Here is a 16,507-nt window from a genome sequence, read left to right as displayed (position 1 = left end):
CTCATGTGTCCTTTTATATGAAGATTTGGAGGGTGCTGGAACCAGGCTGTTGTCACAGTGCCCAGGTGAGCCCATGTGCAGTGAAGTTATATTTGATGTCATTAGAGGTCAGGTCCAGAAACTGGGAATGGAGTATGAGGAGGAAGAGCTTTGTCTAAGGAGTGGTGTGATGGCCAGACACGCTGCCAGTGCAGCCCAGACATGATGGGATCACCTGGGCCTGGCTCACAGCCACGGCAGGGTGTGCCCAAGTTTCAGGTGCGTTGTGGAGTTTCTGCAGCATTTAGCAAGGCAAGATCTGATGTAGCTATGTGTTTGCAAGTTTAGTTTCGGTGCTTGAAATGCAGAAGACAAATGAATTTCACTCCCACCCACAGGAAGGAGAGCCTGTCAGTCCAGCAAGGCAGAGGAGGTGTCCAGCTACCTCAGAGAGAGAGCAACACGCTTTTGGGGAGTTACTCTGGCGAGAGCAGACACAGCCTCACAGCCATCCTGCCTGGCTTTATGGAGCAGTCCCACAGCGAAAGCAATGCAGCACTTATTACTGTAGGAAACACTGAACTCCTAGATAGGAAAAGAATGAGGAGCTCTATTCTCTCTTCCAAGCCTGGGGCTTATCCTGCTCCCTTTGAAACCTGCTGTAAATGGTTCTGTAGAACTGATGGAGCTGGTTGTTTTTGCTCTATCCCAGCCCTCCCTGGCTCTCAGCTTTGCACATCTCATCTGTGGTGATGTAAATGGTGTTAGGTTTAAGGCTGCATTCTAAGAGTGCAGATAGAAATTTCTCTTCAGCCCTGTCACATCCAGGAAGACATGGCAAAAAGTCAGGGAGATCCGAGTTATAAGATGTGCCTTCCATTATCAACTTCACCACGTTGAGGCATCATGCTTAAAGTGCTTCAGCCTGGCTGTTCCCGTGTTTTTTATTGACAAACAATTTGAAGCTGGTGGGGCAATGAGGAATCACCTAATTTTTAAAAGCAGAAGCCAAAAATTAATGGGGAAAAACCCATGTAGGAAGCATAAGAGATCACAAGTGTTGTGAAGGTAACTCAGTGTATTCTATAAAATAGGTAAATATACACATCCATGGGAGTTAACGCAAAACGCTCATTAAAACAGATCCTGTGCTGCATCAATAGCATATTTATTTTTTAAAAAAAGGCACTGACAGTAAAATGCTTTGTTCAGAACATGCTCACTCCTGTGCCTTGCAATCTCCAATTCCCCTGTTGTTTTTAAGTTTTTGATTTATTTTTACTTTTAAGAAGCTTTTGCATAAAGGAGAGCCCAAACCTAGCTTGAGCTTTTCCTGTAGTGGTACTTGCTCTGAGTTCAGAGCTTGTCCCCTGCAGAGAACATGTGATTTGCCTTTCCAGGACTATTTCAGTCTCTTTGAAAGTTTGCACCCAGAGCAAGAAAACTGGTTTGAATCTTCATTTCCTGCCCAGCAAATAGTCTCAGGCTGCTTTGAAACATGGAAACACAGCATGACAGGGGTGGTTGTCCATGTGTCTGACAGCTGGGCTCAGCTCAGGGGCTGTGTCTTGGCAGCAGTGGGACTGCTGTGCTCTGTGTCCTGGCACGAACAGCTGGAACAGCCCTTTGTGTTGAGGGCAGAGTGGGGAATCCACCAGTTTGTTTTGCCAGCAATCTGTGTTTGGCTACCTCATTTCTGAAAGAACTTAATGCAGCAGAGTTGGTGTTACTGACAGCCTCAACTGTGGTTTATCTGGCAGTGAAATAATTGCCAAGCTTATCTGTGTCTACTGTTTGGAGATCCTAAATTTATCATTTTATTCTAAGTTTCCTGTCCATGAAATAGAACTAGGCCTTTTTCTTTTTTATATTTAACTGGGCATTTGTGCATTTGTTGACTTGTTGACTGAAGTTGATTGGTATGTGAGGATAAGGTGATCTTTCTTGTCAGAATTTCAGATTGTGGGGGAGCAGTGTTTCTGTCTGGGGATGTCTTGCTTCCCACCCCCCCAGACACATACAGACATTTTTCATGTAGATCTTTGAGGCATTGTACAAGGCATGACTGACTTGAACCCTTGTGCAACTTCTCTGAGGTAACAAAACCCAGGCTGATTTGATGGGCAGGGAAATGAGAAGAACCTCAACGGGATTTAAAAAGTAATAATAAAAAAAAAGGCAGGGTGAGCCTTCTGACACTCTGAGTTTTGTTGGGGAGTGGTGTTCAGGCCTTGCTGCTTCAGACATGCTTTGTTGCCCTCACTGTGCAGACATTATTAAGTGTGAGAGAAGAATAAATTAATATAATTGCAGAAAAGCTGGTAGCAGCTTAACGTTTAGGCTGTTACAGTCACAGAACTAACATCTATCAAAAAACCTTTGGATTCAATTTAAAGGAAATTTAGAGGAATTCTGAGCATGTTAGTGCTTTTGTGCAATAGGATGGATGCACCACGTGGGGGCAATAAGGGATTGCCTGTGTCTCAGCTGTTACCTGTGGATAAGAACACGGCAGACACAGCTCTCAGATTTTGCCTGGACTTTTGTTCCAGTGTTGTGGCTCAGCAGCTCTATTTCATTGCACTTTGTAGCTTGTCTATGCTCTTGATTTTTGTGCTGTGGCTTCAAAACTGCTGCTGGCTACAGACTGAACCTTCTGGGCAGGGAGGACGTGCTTGGACAAGTTCACTAGTCAGACTGAGAGAAGCTGCTGAGTGAGTGTGTCTGTGTGTGCAGGTAGGAACATATGCTGTGCTTAATTTACCTGTTCTAATTGCCACCTTCACCATGAGAGCCAAGTTAAAATAGATATATAATTATGAAAGTCAAAGTAGGTGATTGCAAAAAGGGATTGCAGCCTCTTGGGGTTTTTCTTTTAGCAGAAGTTTTTCCTGTACACAAGTACCCAGGCCTGTTCTAAAGAATTGGTTAATAATGAGGGTTTAATTCCAGGTCATGGTCTGAGGCTGGTGGACTTTGTGTTTTATAAAGGCCAATGTAATTAGAAGTTGCAGTGTGTGTAGAAGGGCTCTTGAAAAATACTCCAAAGGGGAAGAATCTGAGAAGCTCAATGATTTCCTTCTGGGAGAAGTGCTAGAGCATGATTGTGGAGGACAGAATTATTTAAGATTGGATGTGCAAAATCCCAACCACAGAGTCTACAAGTATCTGTAGCATGGAAATCAGTTGGTTTAGCAAGGTACTGCTACTGCTATTGCTATTGCCCTTGCTACTGCTTTGCCATTCCATCTCTGCCAGTAGAATGAGGTGCATTCTGACAATTTTTGAAGCATCTTCATTCACTGCTGTTGAAGAACAGTATTTCTCCTATGCTTTCAGGTCAATTTTAACAGTAAGTGAGCCTGGAGTAAGAGAGTAATTCTGGTAAGAGGCACGTACAGGTATGGCTGTGTTGTTTAATCTTTGTGCTCATTGTGTGGATCATATCTCTGCTTATCCAGCAGTTCCTGTTCACCTTGACTTGAGTCTTTTGTCATTTGCTAATGACAGTTGGTGGATTGCTCAGATTTTATGATTTCACTCTTTTCTGTTTTTCTACCATATGGGGTACTGGTGGGCTGTTAGTACAGAGCACCACCTGATTAAAATTGCTGAAATTGGCTTGATTTTGCTATTTAAGAAAGAAACTTAAGCTCTTTGTGACTGTTGGGTAGAGAACTTGTTAATCAGTGATGAGACATGTTGAGGAATGACTTGTTGATCCTGCAGACTGGTCCTTACTGAGATGTCTAAGGTGATGTGGGAGGCAATCCAGAGGATGGGTCAGTAAGACAAGGTAACTGGTCTCTGTCCAGTTCTGCTGCACAGGCCATTGCAGGCTGAACTTTTCAGGGCTGAAACACTTCTAGACCAGAAACATGGCCAGGGTGGTCACTAATTGTCATGACATTTCATCTAACATATAAACACAGTTGTGTAAAAGTGAGTTTTTCCCCTGGTGGACCTCTGAGGTGCTCTGCAGGTGATGCAGTGTCACCAGGTCCTCCAGAGTGATGCAACAAGGAGTGATCATCTTGTGGTGAAAGCTCTCAGCCCTTCCACTTAGTCCTGAGAGACACTGTGCTTAGGCTTAGGTTAATGATGCCTACAGCAAATTGGTGAATATCTCTAGGTAGTAACAGATGGGAGAATTGTCATACAAGGCTCTGGCTTGAACTAAAGTAGGACAATGGCAGTGAACTGTGGCAGTCAAAGGTCTCTGAACTGCCCCAAAAGGGATTTTGGTGCTTTCAGTGACCCACCTGCAATGAAACCTATATCAATCCATCTTCCTCTTTCCATCCTTGGCGTGCCCATGTGTGTTGTCATGGTGGAGTCCCAGTACAACACACTGGAGAAGTGAACTGGTGGCATGTGGCCCAGTTAGTTTGGTGTACATGGTATAAAATGCTGGCTTAAGTGGTTGTAAATATTCTTCCTCTCAGCTATGCCAACTTGCTGCTGTAGACAGCAGGGAAGACACAATGTAAGCATTTGAAACTGCTTGCCTTGTTCTTATGAGATGGAGACCTCTGAGAGACAGAGCTTTGTAGTGTGTATTTGGAAAATATGTGCTGACAAAATCGTCAATAGGTGTAATTTTTCAGTCTGCAGAGTTTCTCTTTGTCATGGTGAAGGATCTGACTAAAAAAGAAGCTTTCCCAGATGTTATCTGAGTTGGATAAGAAATCTGCTTTGAAGGATTTCCTCAACCCTCATCCAGAGGGTGATTAAAGAAAAAGATGATACTATAGTGTAGTGAAAGGGTAATTCTAATTGTCCTGCTCAGGCCAAGAGGAGAACATGGTGCAGATTATCTGTTGTATTAACTGAGTGAGAGAGTTACACCTTGTTATCAGTTTTTATCTCAAAAGGAGAAAGCTGTGCTTTGTCCTGACACTGCATCCTTCCAACTGCAACAGCTGGCTTTCATGTGTGATGACATTCTTCTTCTAGTTTTGGTCTCTAAACTTCTTCCTCCTCCTGTAAAGGCTTCAAACACTGTTTGGATGGCTGAAAAGTTTGATTTCATGGCTGTTACAGAAACTTAAAAAGTCTTTGTGGGCAGCTGTAAAGAACAGACTGCTGAGCCTGGTAGAGATAACCAATCCACTCCCTCTTTTAGTTTTCAAAATCACCAAACACTACATCTCAAGCATGTTTTTTGTTACAGTTGCTGAGGATTTATTAAATGATTGAGTGTATAGAACAGAAGTTCAACCTGATATGGCCCTTCCTTATTGTACCCTGTGGCTGCTCTATCCGTGGATGTGTCCAAGGCCAGGTTGGATGGGGCTTGGAGCGACCTGAGATAGTGGAAGGTGTCCCTGCCCATGGCAGAGGAGACTTTTAAGGTCCTTTCCATCCCAAACTATTCTGGAATTCTCTAATATGATGGCTTTTTTTTTTTTTTTTTTTTTGCTTGTGTGAATAGACAGGTCAGAAATGAGCTGCATGTAGAAAGAGGTGTTCAAGATGAGGACAATTAAACACTGAACCTTTGTGCCTTTTCCTTACTGCATTGTTTCAGTTCTGTCAATTACCTGTGTTTTGAGTAAGCAACAAAGTCAGGACTCTTGAATGAAGCATAAAGGGCAGCAGCAGGGTGTTGATGTTTCTAAAGACTGCCACATCTGTAATTTTTGCTTCCTCTCCTAAGTGTGGTGGTATGTGGCTTTAAAGTGATCACATCAGATTTGTTCTCTGACTTAGTGGCAGCTGCTTTTTTGCACAAGAAAACTTTAGTGCTCTTTTTAGATGTTAAAGAAAGTGATCAAAATGAAGATGACTCTGAAGTGTCTGCACTTTGAAGGATGTGAAACTATATTAGCAGTTAAGTTGCCAATAAAAGGCCATGCAAATAAGATACTGGAACAGCCTCTCAGTAACGAGAGCACTTCACCTGACTGAAATCACCATTGATCTTATAAATGGAATTGTCTAAAATGTTGTGCACACTTTTTCAACTTTCCTATTTACGTTTCTTTTCTGTATCCATGAGATTTTTCAGCTTCACATCACTTTTTAAGGAGACCAAATCATGGGACATATTTTTTAAAACCTTGTGTCTTTTGGTTCTTTTGAAGAGATGAGAATGCTGTTAGTCAGGAATTACTCATTAAATTTGCAAGTTGCCTTTTCATGAGTGAGAGTAATGAAGCTGCTTCTGTTTGAAAGGGCTGTTCTGCATAATTTATGTGTTTTTTATTACCAAAAGTCATATGTTATGCCAATATTTTGTTTTTCATATTGCTGTGAAAAGGTCAAGTTCTCAGAAACAAGATGGCTCCTTGCATTTCTCATGCTATTGGCCAACAATCCGTATCTAGAGAAACCCAAGGACTTCTCTCATTCCTGTTGCTTCTTGTCTTGAAGAGCAGACTGTAGTGAGCTATGGGTGACTCAGGGGTTGTCAAAGGTGGCCCTTTTCAGGAAGAGCTCCTTTCCAGGCTATCCTTTTATCTGCCAGCCTTGGCCTCAGCTTTAGAGCTGATGAAATCCAGACGGTGCAAAGATCTGTTTGTCCTGTGCTGAATTTCCTACAGTGTTTTGTTCTTGTCTGTGTCAGTGAGGGATGGGTTTGCTGGTAGGGGAGTGAGGAGGAGGAGGATGCTGCTTTTGTGGTCTTCAGCTCCTTTGGCCAGCAACACTGCCTGATGCCCCTGCGCAGCACCCACATTTTCTCCTGTTCTGTAGCACTGAGTCTGTTTCTATCCCCATTTATATGTGAAAAATTTAACCTAGTGAAGACCTAAAATTTTCACTACTTGGTCTGGGGCTGGTTACTGGCATGGCATTGTCTCCCAGGGCAGTGTTTCCCTGAGGATCTGTGGGGTGTGCGTGATGGATGTCTGGGGTGGCATTGGGGGATTTCATGTGCCTCTTTTTGGGGTGCAGGCCTTGGGCAGCAGCCTGTGAGCTGGCCGCCCTTCAGCTTCGGATGGAACGATAATTTTAAAGCCTTCCTCGTGCTGGAAAACCACACTTTGGGTTTCGCTTTGGTATAAAATAATCCTCTAAGCTCGGCGGAACCGGGCGGTGGGGCAGCGGGAGGGCTCGCTCTGTGTCTGTGTCTTGCCGCGCCGCTCTCCGCGACGCAGCTCCGTGAGCGGAGCGAGGCCCCCGGGGCCCGCCCCGGGCCCGTTACCCGCTCGCAGGGTGGGGCCGGCCCGCCCCGGCCCCGCTGCCCACAGGCGGGCGGGGCGGGGCGGGGCCGCTCGGGGCCGGTGTGAGCGCGGGGCGGCGGCGGAGCGGGCCCGGCCTGGAGGTGAGCGCGGGGCGGCGGCTCCGGGGCGCGGGCCGGGGCGCGAACCGAACCGAACCGGGCCGGGTCCCTGGCCGAAGCGGCGGCCGGAGCGCGGGGGGCGGGAGCTGAGGGGGCTGGAGCGGCGCTGCCGGCGAGCGGCGCCCCAGGCCGGCGGCTCGGCCCGCCCCGCCTGCGCGGCCGCGCTTCCGCCGCTGCCGGCGGGGCGGCCCCGGCCCGGGGCGCTCGTGTGGCAGCCGGGCTGGGGAAGGGAACGGGGTCTGCGGCCGGCGCTCTGCCAGCTCGCCGAAGTCCCCCGGGGGCTGCCGGGGACTGGGGAGCGGCTTCCTCGGGGGCTCAGAGAGCGCCTTCGCAGGGGGCTGCCGCAGGTCCGGCCTGGGCGGCTTCGCCGCTGCCCACTCGGGCTGCGAGTGTGTGAGAAGCCGCACCCCGGCACAGCCCGTCCCCTGGCTCGCCTCCGTGCGGGGACCCGGGCCGGCAGGGTCCTGCGTCGCTGCTCGGTCAGGGAAGCGCTGCTGAAGCGCCGCTCACCTGGCAGGGACCGACCGCGGACGTTCCCCGCTGTCCCCGCCCATCCAGCTCCTTCCAGGCCAGCGTGTGGCCGTGCAGCTCTGCAGGGGAGAGCCATGAAACCCTTCGAGGCCGTGAGGCGGGACCGGGTCGTAGGGGAGCCTGAGGTATGGGCCGCATGGAGACACGTCGCTCCTCTCGCACCCGAGCACTCTTGAGTCTTCACCCGTCTTCCTTGCGGTGGTGGATTCCTGGTGCATCATTTGTGTCAGCTCAGCGCAGCAGTGCTAACATGGATGGCTATGGCTGAAAGATTTAAGAGAGGAAAGTTTGCTTTTTTGTTCTTCCTTGCTGCTCCGTGTGTAGCCATCCCTTCCCATGGAAGGCAGGGACCACCCTGCTCACACTTGGCACCTGGGAAACTGGCCTCACTTCAGATCTGCCTTCTGCATGGGTGAGGGATGGAGCGTGGCCCCTGCCGCTGACCAAAAGACACCATGCTCAGAGGCGTTCCTTTGAAAGCCATTGGTATCATCCAAGTGTGCAAAACCAGATTGAAAGGGGCTTGAAGTAACCTGGTCTAGTGGAAGGTGTCCCTGCCCATGGCAGGGAGCTGCAACAAGGTGGACTTTAAGGTCCCTTTAAACGCAAACCACTCTATGTTTCTATGATCTTGCATATCCTCAGGTGTAAGCTGCCTTTCCAGATTTGCTGATAGCTGAAAATGCTTTATTGCTTCTGAAAAATATGTTTATTCCATCCAGGTAAAAGATGAAACTCGTTGTGACTTAAAAGCTCTTCCAAAAAGTACCTGGTACAAAAAGTAAAAAAAAAAAGATTATATACAGCCATCTAAATTTTGTAAATTTTGCTTGGTTTGCCCCTTCATTTAGGGCTGAGAGCAATGCTCATTCAGTCACTGTACTTCAGGGAGCAGATTTAGCTTTGGTGCCTGGTCCCAGTTTGTAGGAAATGATCAGGATAAACACTAGGTGCAAGCAAGTTCAGAGAGAGGCAATGCAAGAAAGATTTTTTTTTTATCCCAGAACACCAGTGTTGTGGTAATATTGTATTTTAGGTTTGCATTGTTGAGACCTTGTTGTGGCTCACCCATGGCAGGATGCTCTTGGGATCTTTTCCTCTGCCTGTAGAAATTATGTATTCTTGGGGCTTGCAGCCTGTCTAGTTAATTTTCCTTCTTTTGTGTAGTCAGCCCCTTGAACTGAAGTGTTTCCTGAACCATGGCACTGTGGCTTTTGTCCAGAAATGTCATATGTAGTCAGAGGGCTTAAAACCCCATATGTAACTCTGGTGGTGAAACTGGAAATAGTGCTTGGCTTGGTTAGCACTCCTCACACATTGGGTGTTGAAGGCAGAGGGAGCAGACTGGGCTATCTGGGGATTGTCAATAGTTGTGGTGGAATCAGTGGGCTGCCCTGGGAGGGAACAGGATGTGGCATGGGGGAGATGCTCCCAGCTGGCACAGCAGACCACTGCTCTTCTGGGCATCATGCTTGCTTCTGCACATCGTGTGTTCTGCCTAGCGCTTATTTGGCCTTTAAAATCTGAATATTGGCCGGCGTAAATATTTTTAGGAACATGTCATCAGTGGGATATGAGGTCAAGTGCCACTGAGTTCACTTTTCCTGTTACCACCTGTGGGGAAAGACTTTGACATGTGCAAATTCTGTTTGATATGACTTTGGTCTCTCCTGGCTGGTAACCAAAGCTAGAGAGTACCCAGGAGCTCCTCCTGAGTCCGGCCTTGGGTGGCCTGCCTGCCTTGCCTTGGGGAAGCAGCTGCCTCCAGCTGGAGGGGAGGCAGCTGAGGTCTCTGCAGGGCTGCTCCTTCTGCTGCCTTGGCTGTTGCTGCTTGCATTTTTTTCCTTTTGAGTAACTGCAGTGTGTGTCTCTTCCAGGAGCTGTTTATTCAGAAGGGAATGAGTGCTCCTGGAGCACTAATTTTAAGAGTGGGTGGCTAATGAAGAGCTCCATGAGGAGTATGACTGATCCTGGGCAGCTCCTGAATGCCAATAGCAAAAGTTTACCATGTCATTACCTGATAAGGTACATGATATCAAGGGGATACAGATGACCAGATCAAGCTCTGGTTTCTCTTCAGATTAGCAGTTAGAGGTGTACCTGGGTATCTCTGATGAATTTCGTTGTTAGGATGGTTTTAAAATTTATGACCAAATTTCTCCTTGGCTGTGTGGCTGCACAAACCAAGAGGTTCAGCCAAAGAATACACACAAAACACCCTAAGGAAGAAAATTTCTGATTATTTGTCAACCAAAGCTGGGAGGTTGGGCACAGGGCAATGTGTGCCCACTTCTAAGGTTAAGCTCATCCTTCATGCTGGGTTTGGTTTTGGGTCCCTGGTGCATGTCCAGAGAAGGGCAGTGGAGCTGGGGAAGGATCTGGAGAACAAGTAAGATGAGGCACAGCTGGGCAGGCTCAGCCTGGAGAACAAGAGGCTCAGGAGGAACCTTCTTACTCTCTGTAACTCCCTGACAGGAGGGTACAGCCAAGTGGGGGGTCAGGCTCTGCCACCAGGGAACAATGGGCAGGACAAGAGGAAATGGCCTCAGGCTGTGTCAGAGGACATTTAGATTCAGTATCAGGGAAAATTTCTTCACTGTAAGGTTTGTTAGGCATTGGAACAGGCTTCCTAGGGCAGTGGTGGAGTCCCAATCCCTGGAGATGTTCAAGCATGTGTGGATGGGGCATCTGGGGTTTAGTGGTGGTGTTGGCAGTGCTGGGTTAGGGGTTGGACTGATGATATCAGAGACTTTTTCCAGTCGTAATGATTCTGTGATTGTCAGACTTTCTTGTTGCATGCTGTCAGCTGCGAGGCTGGTGGCATCTCTGGGTGGTCTCAGCTGTGCTGCTTGGTCAGGGCTCTGCAAGGGCTCAGAGGCCACACAAGTCTTGTGGTGGGTGATTAGGTGGGGAGGCATCTGTCTGCCCTTTTGGGATAAGTTTATCTTAACAGGAATCTATAGGTATAAAAATAAAATCCCCAAAATGTTAAAATGCACTGGGCTGCAAGCTAGGAAGACATTTGACCAGTCTCAATGTGTGTGAGAATTGGAACATAAACCACCCCCAACTAATTTGTAAGGACATATAGGGCTGGCTTCATTCAAATCCTTGGAGTAGGCTGCCTACCTACTCTGAGCACAGAGAGACAAAGGAGTGTTGTCATGAGCTGCCTCTTTTCTTTTCTGACAAAACATGTTTACTACGAAACAATAAACTGTCACTCCTTTGGATGTGAAGGCTGTCCCACCACAGTACCCACACACTCTGGACTGTTGGGATGCAGTGTGGTGTTTGGGTAATTCACCCAAAAGGCCCAGGGAGCCTCCCTGTGTGTTCCTGCTGGGTGCCTTGCACCTTGCTGCCAAATACCCGGTGCCGGAGGTGGCCATGGGGCAGAGGCTGTGCTGCATTCTGAGCACACAGGCCTCACCTTCGTGTAGACCCTGCTGTGATTCCCCATGCAAATATAACCCCTGTTCTGGTGGCATGGGAGAGCTGGGGAGAGCCTCATGGGACATTTTCCCCATGTCAAATTAAAGATTGGCTCTGCACAACTGCCACCAAGCCGTGACAGCAAGACTCATGTGTAGGAGTCAGCCTACATTCACTAGCCTCAGTCTCTGTAACTGAGATTTTTGCCCACAGATTTAATCTGGGTATAGCACAAATTTGCTAGTGAGGTGAGGAATTGTTTGGTTGCCCACTTGACTTTTTAACTTGCCAAAGAGACAGAAAAGAGACTGACAGAGTGATGTAACGGATGGAGAGAGAGAGCAAAATGGGAAAGTACAGCTTTTTCTTTGTTACCTTGTAGCAGTCCCTGATGAAGGCTCTGAGCTGCCAGCAGTTAAGGTTTTGCATGACTCATCATTTTGGGGATGCAGGAAGTTAATAGTTCTCATTATCTCAGGTGCAGTCAGTGGGATGGCTGGGTACCCATGAGAGGTACCTGCCTCACCCTTCACTGTCCCCAGTGCCCATGCTGCTGGTGGGAAGCTCATCAGCAGAAAAACCTTGTCAGAAACAAAAATGTTCATGTTGAGAGGGCAGAAGGCACAAGTTTGGCTACCCCATTTCTTAGCCATGCTTCAGAGTGGTTAGTTTTTCTTCCTGCTTTTCTTTCCCAGCTGTTGGACTTTAGTCATTATAGAATGGTTTGGGTTGGAAGGAGCCCTAAAGCTCATCTTGTTCCAACCTCTCCCATGGGCAGGAACACCTTCCACTAGACCAGGTTGTTCCAAGCCCTGTCCAGAGTTTCATTAACCTTATTACTGATTTTGCTAGTGGGATAAAGAGTGTTAAATAAGGATTTTGTGATAGTGCTTCAGTGGGTGATGTTTTCATACAGAATGTCAGTGTAAAATCTTTCAGGCTGTTTCCTTCCATGTTTCTACAGACCCTGCTTGCTGTTGGAAGATGGGAGAGATAGAAGGAACATACAGAATTCTGCAGACGCCGGGCTCTCGTTTGGGTGCCCAGAAGACCTCAGGAGTGAGTACCTTGGAGCCAGGACAGAACCTCTTGACTGCCATGGCATCATCGCCTACCAAAGCGCACGAGCGCGACCTCCCCGTCAAAATCAAGATGTTGGACAACACAGTGGAAGTACTTGACATTGAGGTAAGAGATATTTAAACCTGATTTCAAGTACACTGAGCCTCTGATAATTTAAAGCTCACAAGGATGTGCCTCTGTAGAGAGCTGGGACATTTTGAGGCAATATCTGAATGAAGATTCCTGTTGGGATTTACCTGCTTACAAGTAGTGATATCAGTTGCATGGCTTGTTTTTTAAAATCTCTCAAGTATAACAGATGTTTTGTGTTTTTAACAGACTTTAAATACAAGCACATACTGTAAGGAGTGTCTTTATTTGTTGTTTGCTTTGGGGGAACACCAACTGTCTCCTGCCAAAATGTTCTTGCTTCCTGAGCCACATGCAGCTTTGTCAATTTGGCAGCTGGCAGAGCAGAAGAGCTTTGCCTTAGTTACTGCTTTATATTAATTATTTTAATGGTTTGTATCCTCTACAAGTAAACTTACTCCTATATGAAAGTCTTTGATTGCCAGCATGCTTTAGGAGGGATGCACCAAAGGAGTGTCAGTTCAGTGTTTCTGAAAATGTTTATTTAAAAATATGCTTGGGGAAATCTGCTGGAAGACATAGAAGCCATGCACAAAGTAGGGAGATTCTGCTTTGAAACTAATTTTTTTTCTTCCAATTCTTGTTACATATTCAGCATTAACGTCTGAGTTTAATTCTAGTTTGCCTGAGAACTGTTGTTAGAAAACAACTGTGTTGTAGTAAAGATACTCAGCTATCAGATATTCTACATTAGTATCAAACTGTAATCAGTAATTTATAATTATCACTTGGAGCCTTAGTGTGTTTCATAGACTCAAAAAGGGTTTTTCAAATAGAGTGAAAAAGGTGTCTGTGGAACTCTGAAGAAATAGTGGATTTGGGGATGTCTTCTACAGATTTTGTCCAGCTGTTGAAGTCTCAGACATGAAATCTGGTTTTGTGGTTTTTTATTTTTTTTTTTTTTTTTTTTTAAGAGTGAGGCTGTGCCTGTATCCTTCCACTTGAGCACAGAGTGTCTGGTACTGCAAACCCACCCATCCCTCATATACCACATAGAACACAAAAGCCTCTTTTTTCCCTTTACATTATGTTAGAATATTTTTTTAGAAAATCTGCTGACTTTGGTTCTTTTGAAGGATAATTTTATTTATTTTTCCAAGTTGATGTAGATGGTGCTTTTGTGTTTTGATTCAAAAAAGAAAAAAAAAGCCCAAGCAACACCCTCAGCTCTGTAATTTTGAATGTCAGGGCAAGGCCAGGTTTATGGGGCTTTCAGCTGGTTGTGTTGTATGTGTTAACCATAATTAGGAGCTGTCTTAGTTTTCTTTACCTGGAAAGCTCTCTCTGATTATGACACCCACAGAAACACCCAAATTCAGGCACTAGATGCTGAGGCCATAATTAATATTGTGCTGCTTTTCTCTATGAGATCAGTTGGAACTGAAAGACTTAGAAACCTCATGGCTGATGCTGTCAGTGATGAGGAAAAGGGGTCAGCCTTGGGTCAGCTTCAGAGCACTGAGCACAAAAAGGTCCAGAGTCAGCAGCTGTGGCATTACAGTCCAACTAACACTGCCTCCATTGCCTTTCAGTTTTGGCTAAAAAAGGTAGCAAATGATAGAAAACAGGCATGAGGTATTAAACTGTGACCATCTGCCTGATTTCTTTGGTGAGCTGTTGGAATAGCAGGAACTGTCATGGAAAATGGGAATTTTTCACTTGGAATTGAGGGCAGGCATTAGGAAAAGGCAGTGACATTGCTGAATAGGTGGTGCGTGCTAGCACAGTAATTTTTCAAAAAGCAGTTAGAGAAACTGGTGGCCAAGCAGCTAGCCTAGATCAGATTGCCATGCCACTTGCCCACTTCTCTTGGCTTTGTAATTTTTGTCACTAGGTGTGAAAACAAGATGTGATGTTGTGGGGTTTGTGTCTGATTCAGGTTAGCAGTAGTTTGTCAGTGCAGTGGCACTCAGGCCTTTCCCATGGGGTTTTGGCACTGCCTGCTCAGGGAGATGTGGGTGATCCCAAAGGTGGTTTGGGGTTTTTTTCCCCCTATTCAAATTATTTTCTCTTCTGTCTGTAAGAACTATGCCAGCTGACTTTTTACTGGGAAAAATGGTGTGTCAATGGAAGGACAGCCTGAGTGTAGGATGAGCTCCTGGAGAGACCCTTCCCTATTTAGTGTGGTGGGGAACCTGATGCAGTAGCCCAGTAGCCCTGTTTATTGCCTCCCTGCCTAAAATGAGCCACAGTAGCATTTTTAACCATATGGGATGAAGAGAGTAGCCACAGTAACAACTTAATCCATGCAGCTTTACCTTGTCATCCCTTCCTTTCTCCAAGATGTGTTTACAACAGTTGCTTCTCTCCTGGCAGGAGTTGGTGGTTGCCCTTTTTGGTAGCCCACTTGACTTTTTAACTTGCCAAAGTGCAAGAAAAGAGACTGACAGAGTGATGTAATGGATGGAGAGAGAACAAAATGGGAAAGGACAGTTTTTTCTTTATGTTACTGGTGTATCTGGAACAGTTTGCTGAAAGTTCCACATAGCTACGTTCTACCACCTTTTAAGTCCACTGTCCCTGTCCATGTGCCCCATCTGTTTCATAAAGTTTGATTTCTAAGTAGGAATTTGATTAATTACTAAGAGGGAATTATTCTTTATAGTATGTTGGGAAGAGCCTTTCTCCGGTGGATCTGATTTGAATGTTAGAGGATTGAGAAATACTCAGTGTTTTCTGGAGTTTAAAAAAATGGAAAATGGGCTATTTATGGGTTCTCCTTTCCCTTCCAAAACAGAAGAGAGAATGAAACATATCCATTCAAAGCTAGGCTGCAATATTCATTATTTCCATGAGTTGGGTTTTTCCCCCTCTTTACAGCCAGCTTGTTTAGTCAGCCCAAATCTTACATGTGCCATTTCATGGGGTACCTGGCCTCTTCAAACTAAGTCTGTCCAAAGGGTGGCTTTGCAGACTACAAGATGAATGATTGGCAAATTCAATTTAGTTCTGGCTGTGGGCACACTTCAAAGTAATCAGCGTTTTACAGTAGAAGTTCTGCCAGCTTTCCAGGTTTTTTGAAAAGATTAAACTTGGAGGCTTTTGATCAGCACAAAAATGTGGCAGACTCTTAAGTAGAAAGGTCTGGGCTAGGTTGAATTCACCAAAATGACATTTAATGGAATTGCTGCCATCAGATGATGTTTAATATTTGGCCTGTGTGTTGTTCCTTATGTAAGAAATATGTGTCATTTAGGAAATTCTTTTACATGAAATATTCTCTATGCTATGAGGAAGTGCCCTAGAAAAAGTAGTTTATATTATTACACTTCAAGTTTACTGAATTGTTTGGGGAGAACTTGATGCTTCTTCAGTGGCATGTACTTCCTCTTCTTCTGCTGGGATGTCAAATTAAATTTGGGATTCAAAAATATTTATACATTTTATTATAGGGTCTGCCTGCCTGCTCCACTCTAAGGGAAAATTTAAACTGGAATTCTTTTCTTTTGTGCTAATCTTTGTTGGGTTGTTTTGAGAACAGAAGTCTGTTATTTAATTTTTTTTTTTTTATGTAATGGAGTAATTATGTTCTGTATCCCTGCCATGCTGTCTGAGGTGTCCCTCTCCCTCTGACAGGGGTGGACTCCTAGCAGGGAGATGCTCCATCCCACTGCCATTATTGAGAACAGGCTAGTTAGATAAGATTACACTGTAATTCCCCCCTTTATTTTCTTATTAATTAGTGTCCTCTCACTGCTCTTGTGTGCTTTGGTGTTCATTGATGTACCCTGCAAAACTATCACATTACTAGAAAACCAAAGTGGCTTATTTTGTACTAAGCTGAAAATGTGTACTTGATATTGTCTTTGCTGGGCACTTCCTTGGCTTATTGAAATTTATAAATTGCAATAATAAAAGTGCAAAGCTACTCTCCATCCTTATGTTTAGAATGGAATAGAATCACTCTGGTTATTCTGGTTTCTGTGCAGTTTATAGTTATCTGTGATTGAAAAGGTGCCATGAAAGTGGCTTCCCCTGGGATGCCCATTGTTTTTGACCAGCCATTGGAGGCCCTGAAGTCAGGAGCTGGGCTGGGGTTTCAGGAAGTTTTTGGGATGGCAGAGG

General features: G+C 45.6%; 2 protein-coding genes across 5 annotated transcripts in view; both read left to right on the top strand.

The window, feature by feature from the left end:
- Window positions 1-12,257, top strand: part of SEPTIN2 (septin 2) — a 35,486-nt gene extending 23,229 nt beyond the window's left edge. The window contains exon 13 of the mRNA XM_053951367.1: window positions 12,195-12,257. The gene's annotated coding sequence lies outside the window, so the exon portion shown is untranslated. The remainder of the gene's footprint in view (window positions 1-12,194) is intronic.
- Window positions 7,192-16,507, top strand: part of FARP2 (FERM, ARH/RhoGEF and pleckstrin domain protein 2) — a 73,522-nt gene continuing 64,206 nt past the window's right edge. The window contains exons 1-2 of one of the 4 annotated variants that reach the window (XM_053951360.1): window positions 7,192-7,246; window positions 12,195-12,418. In XM_053951360.1, coding sequence (XP_053807335.1) covers window positions 12,215-12,418 — 204 coding nt within the window. In that variant the 5' untranslated portion in view covers window positions 7,192-7,246; window positions 12,195-12,214. Of the gene's footprint in view, window positions 7,247-7,473; window positions 7,921-9,766; window positions 9,821-12,194; window positions 12,419-16,507 lie in introns of those variants that run through there. The other 3 variants (XM_053951362.1, XM_053951359.1, XM_053951361.1) reach the window with 3 other exon arrangements.

This window comes from Vidua chalybeata, chromosome 10, assembly GCF_026979565.1.
Source record: "Vidua chalybeata isolate OUT-0048 chromosome 10, bVidCha1 merged haplotype, whole genome shotgun sequence".
Lineage (NCBI taxonomy): Eukaryota > Metazoa > Chordata > Aves > Passeriformes > Viduidae > Vidua > Vidua chalybeata.
The sequence above is the reverse complement of the archived record's forward strand: the minus strand, read 5'-3'. Positions and strand labels throughout refer to the sequence as shown.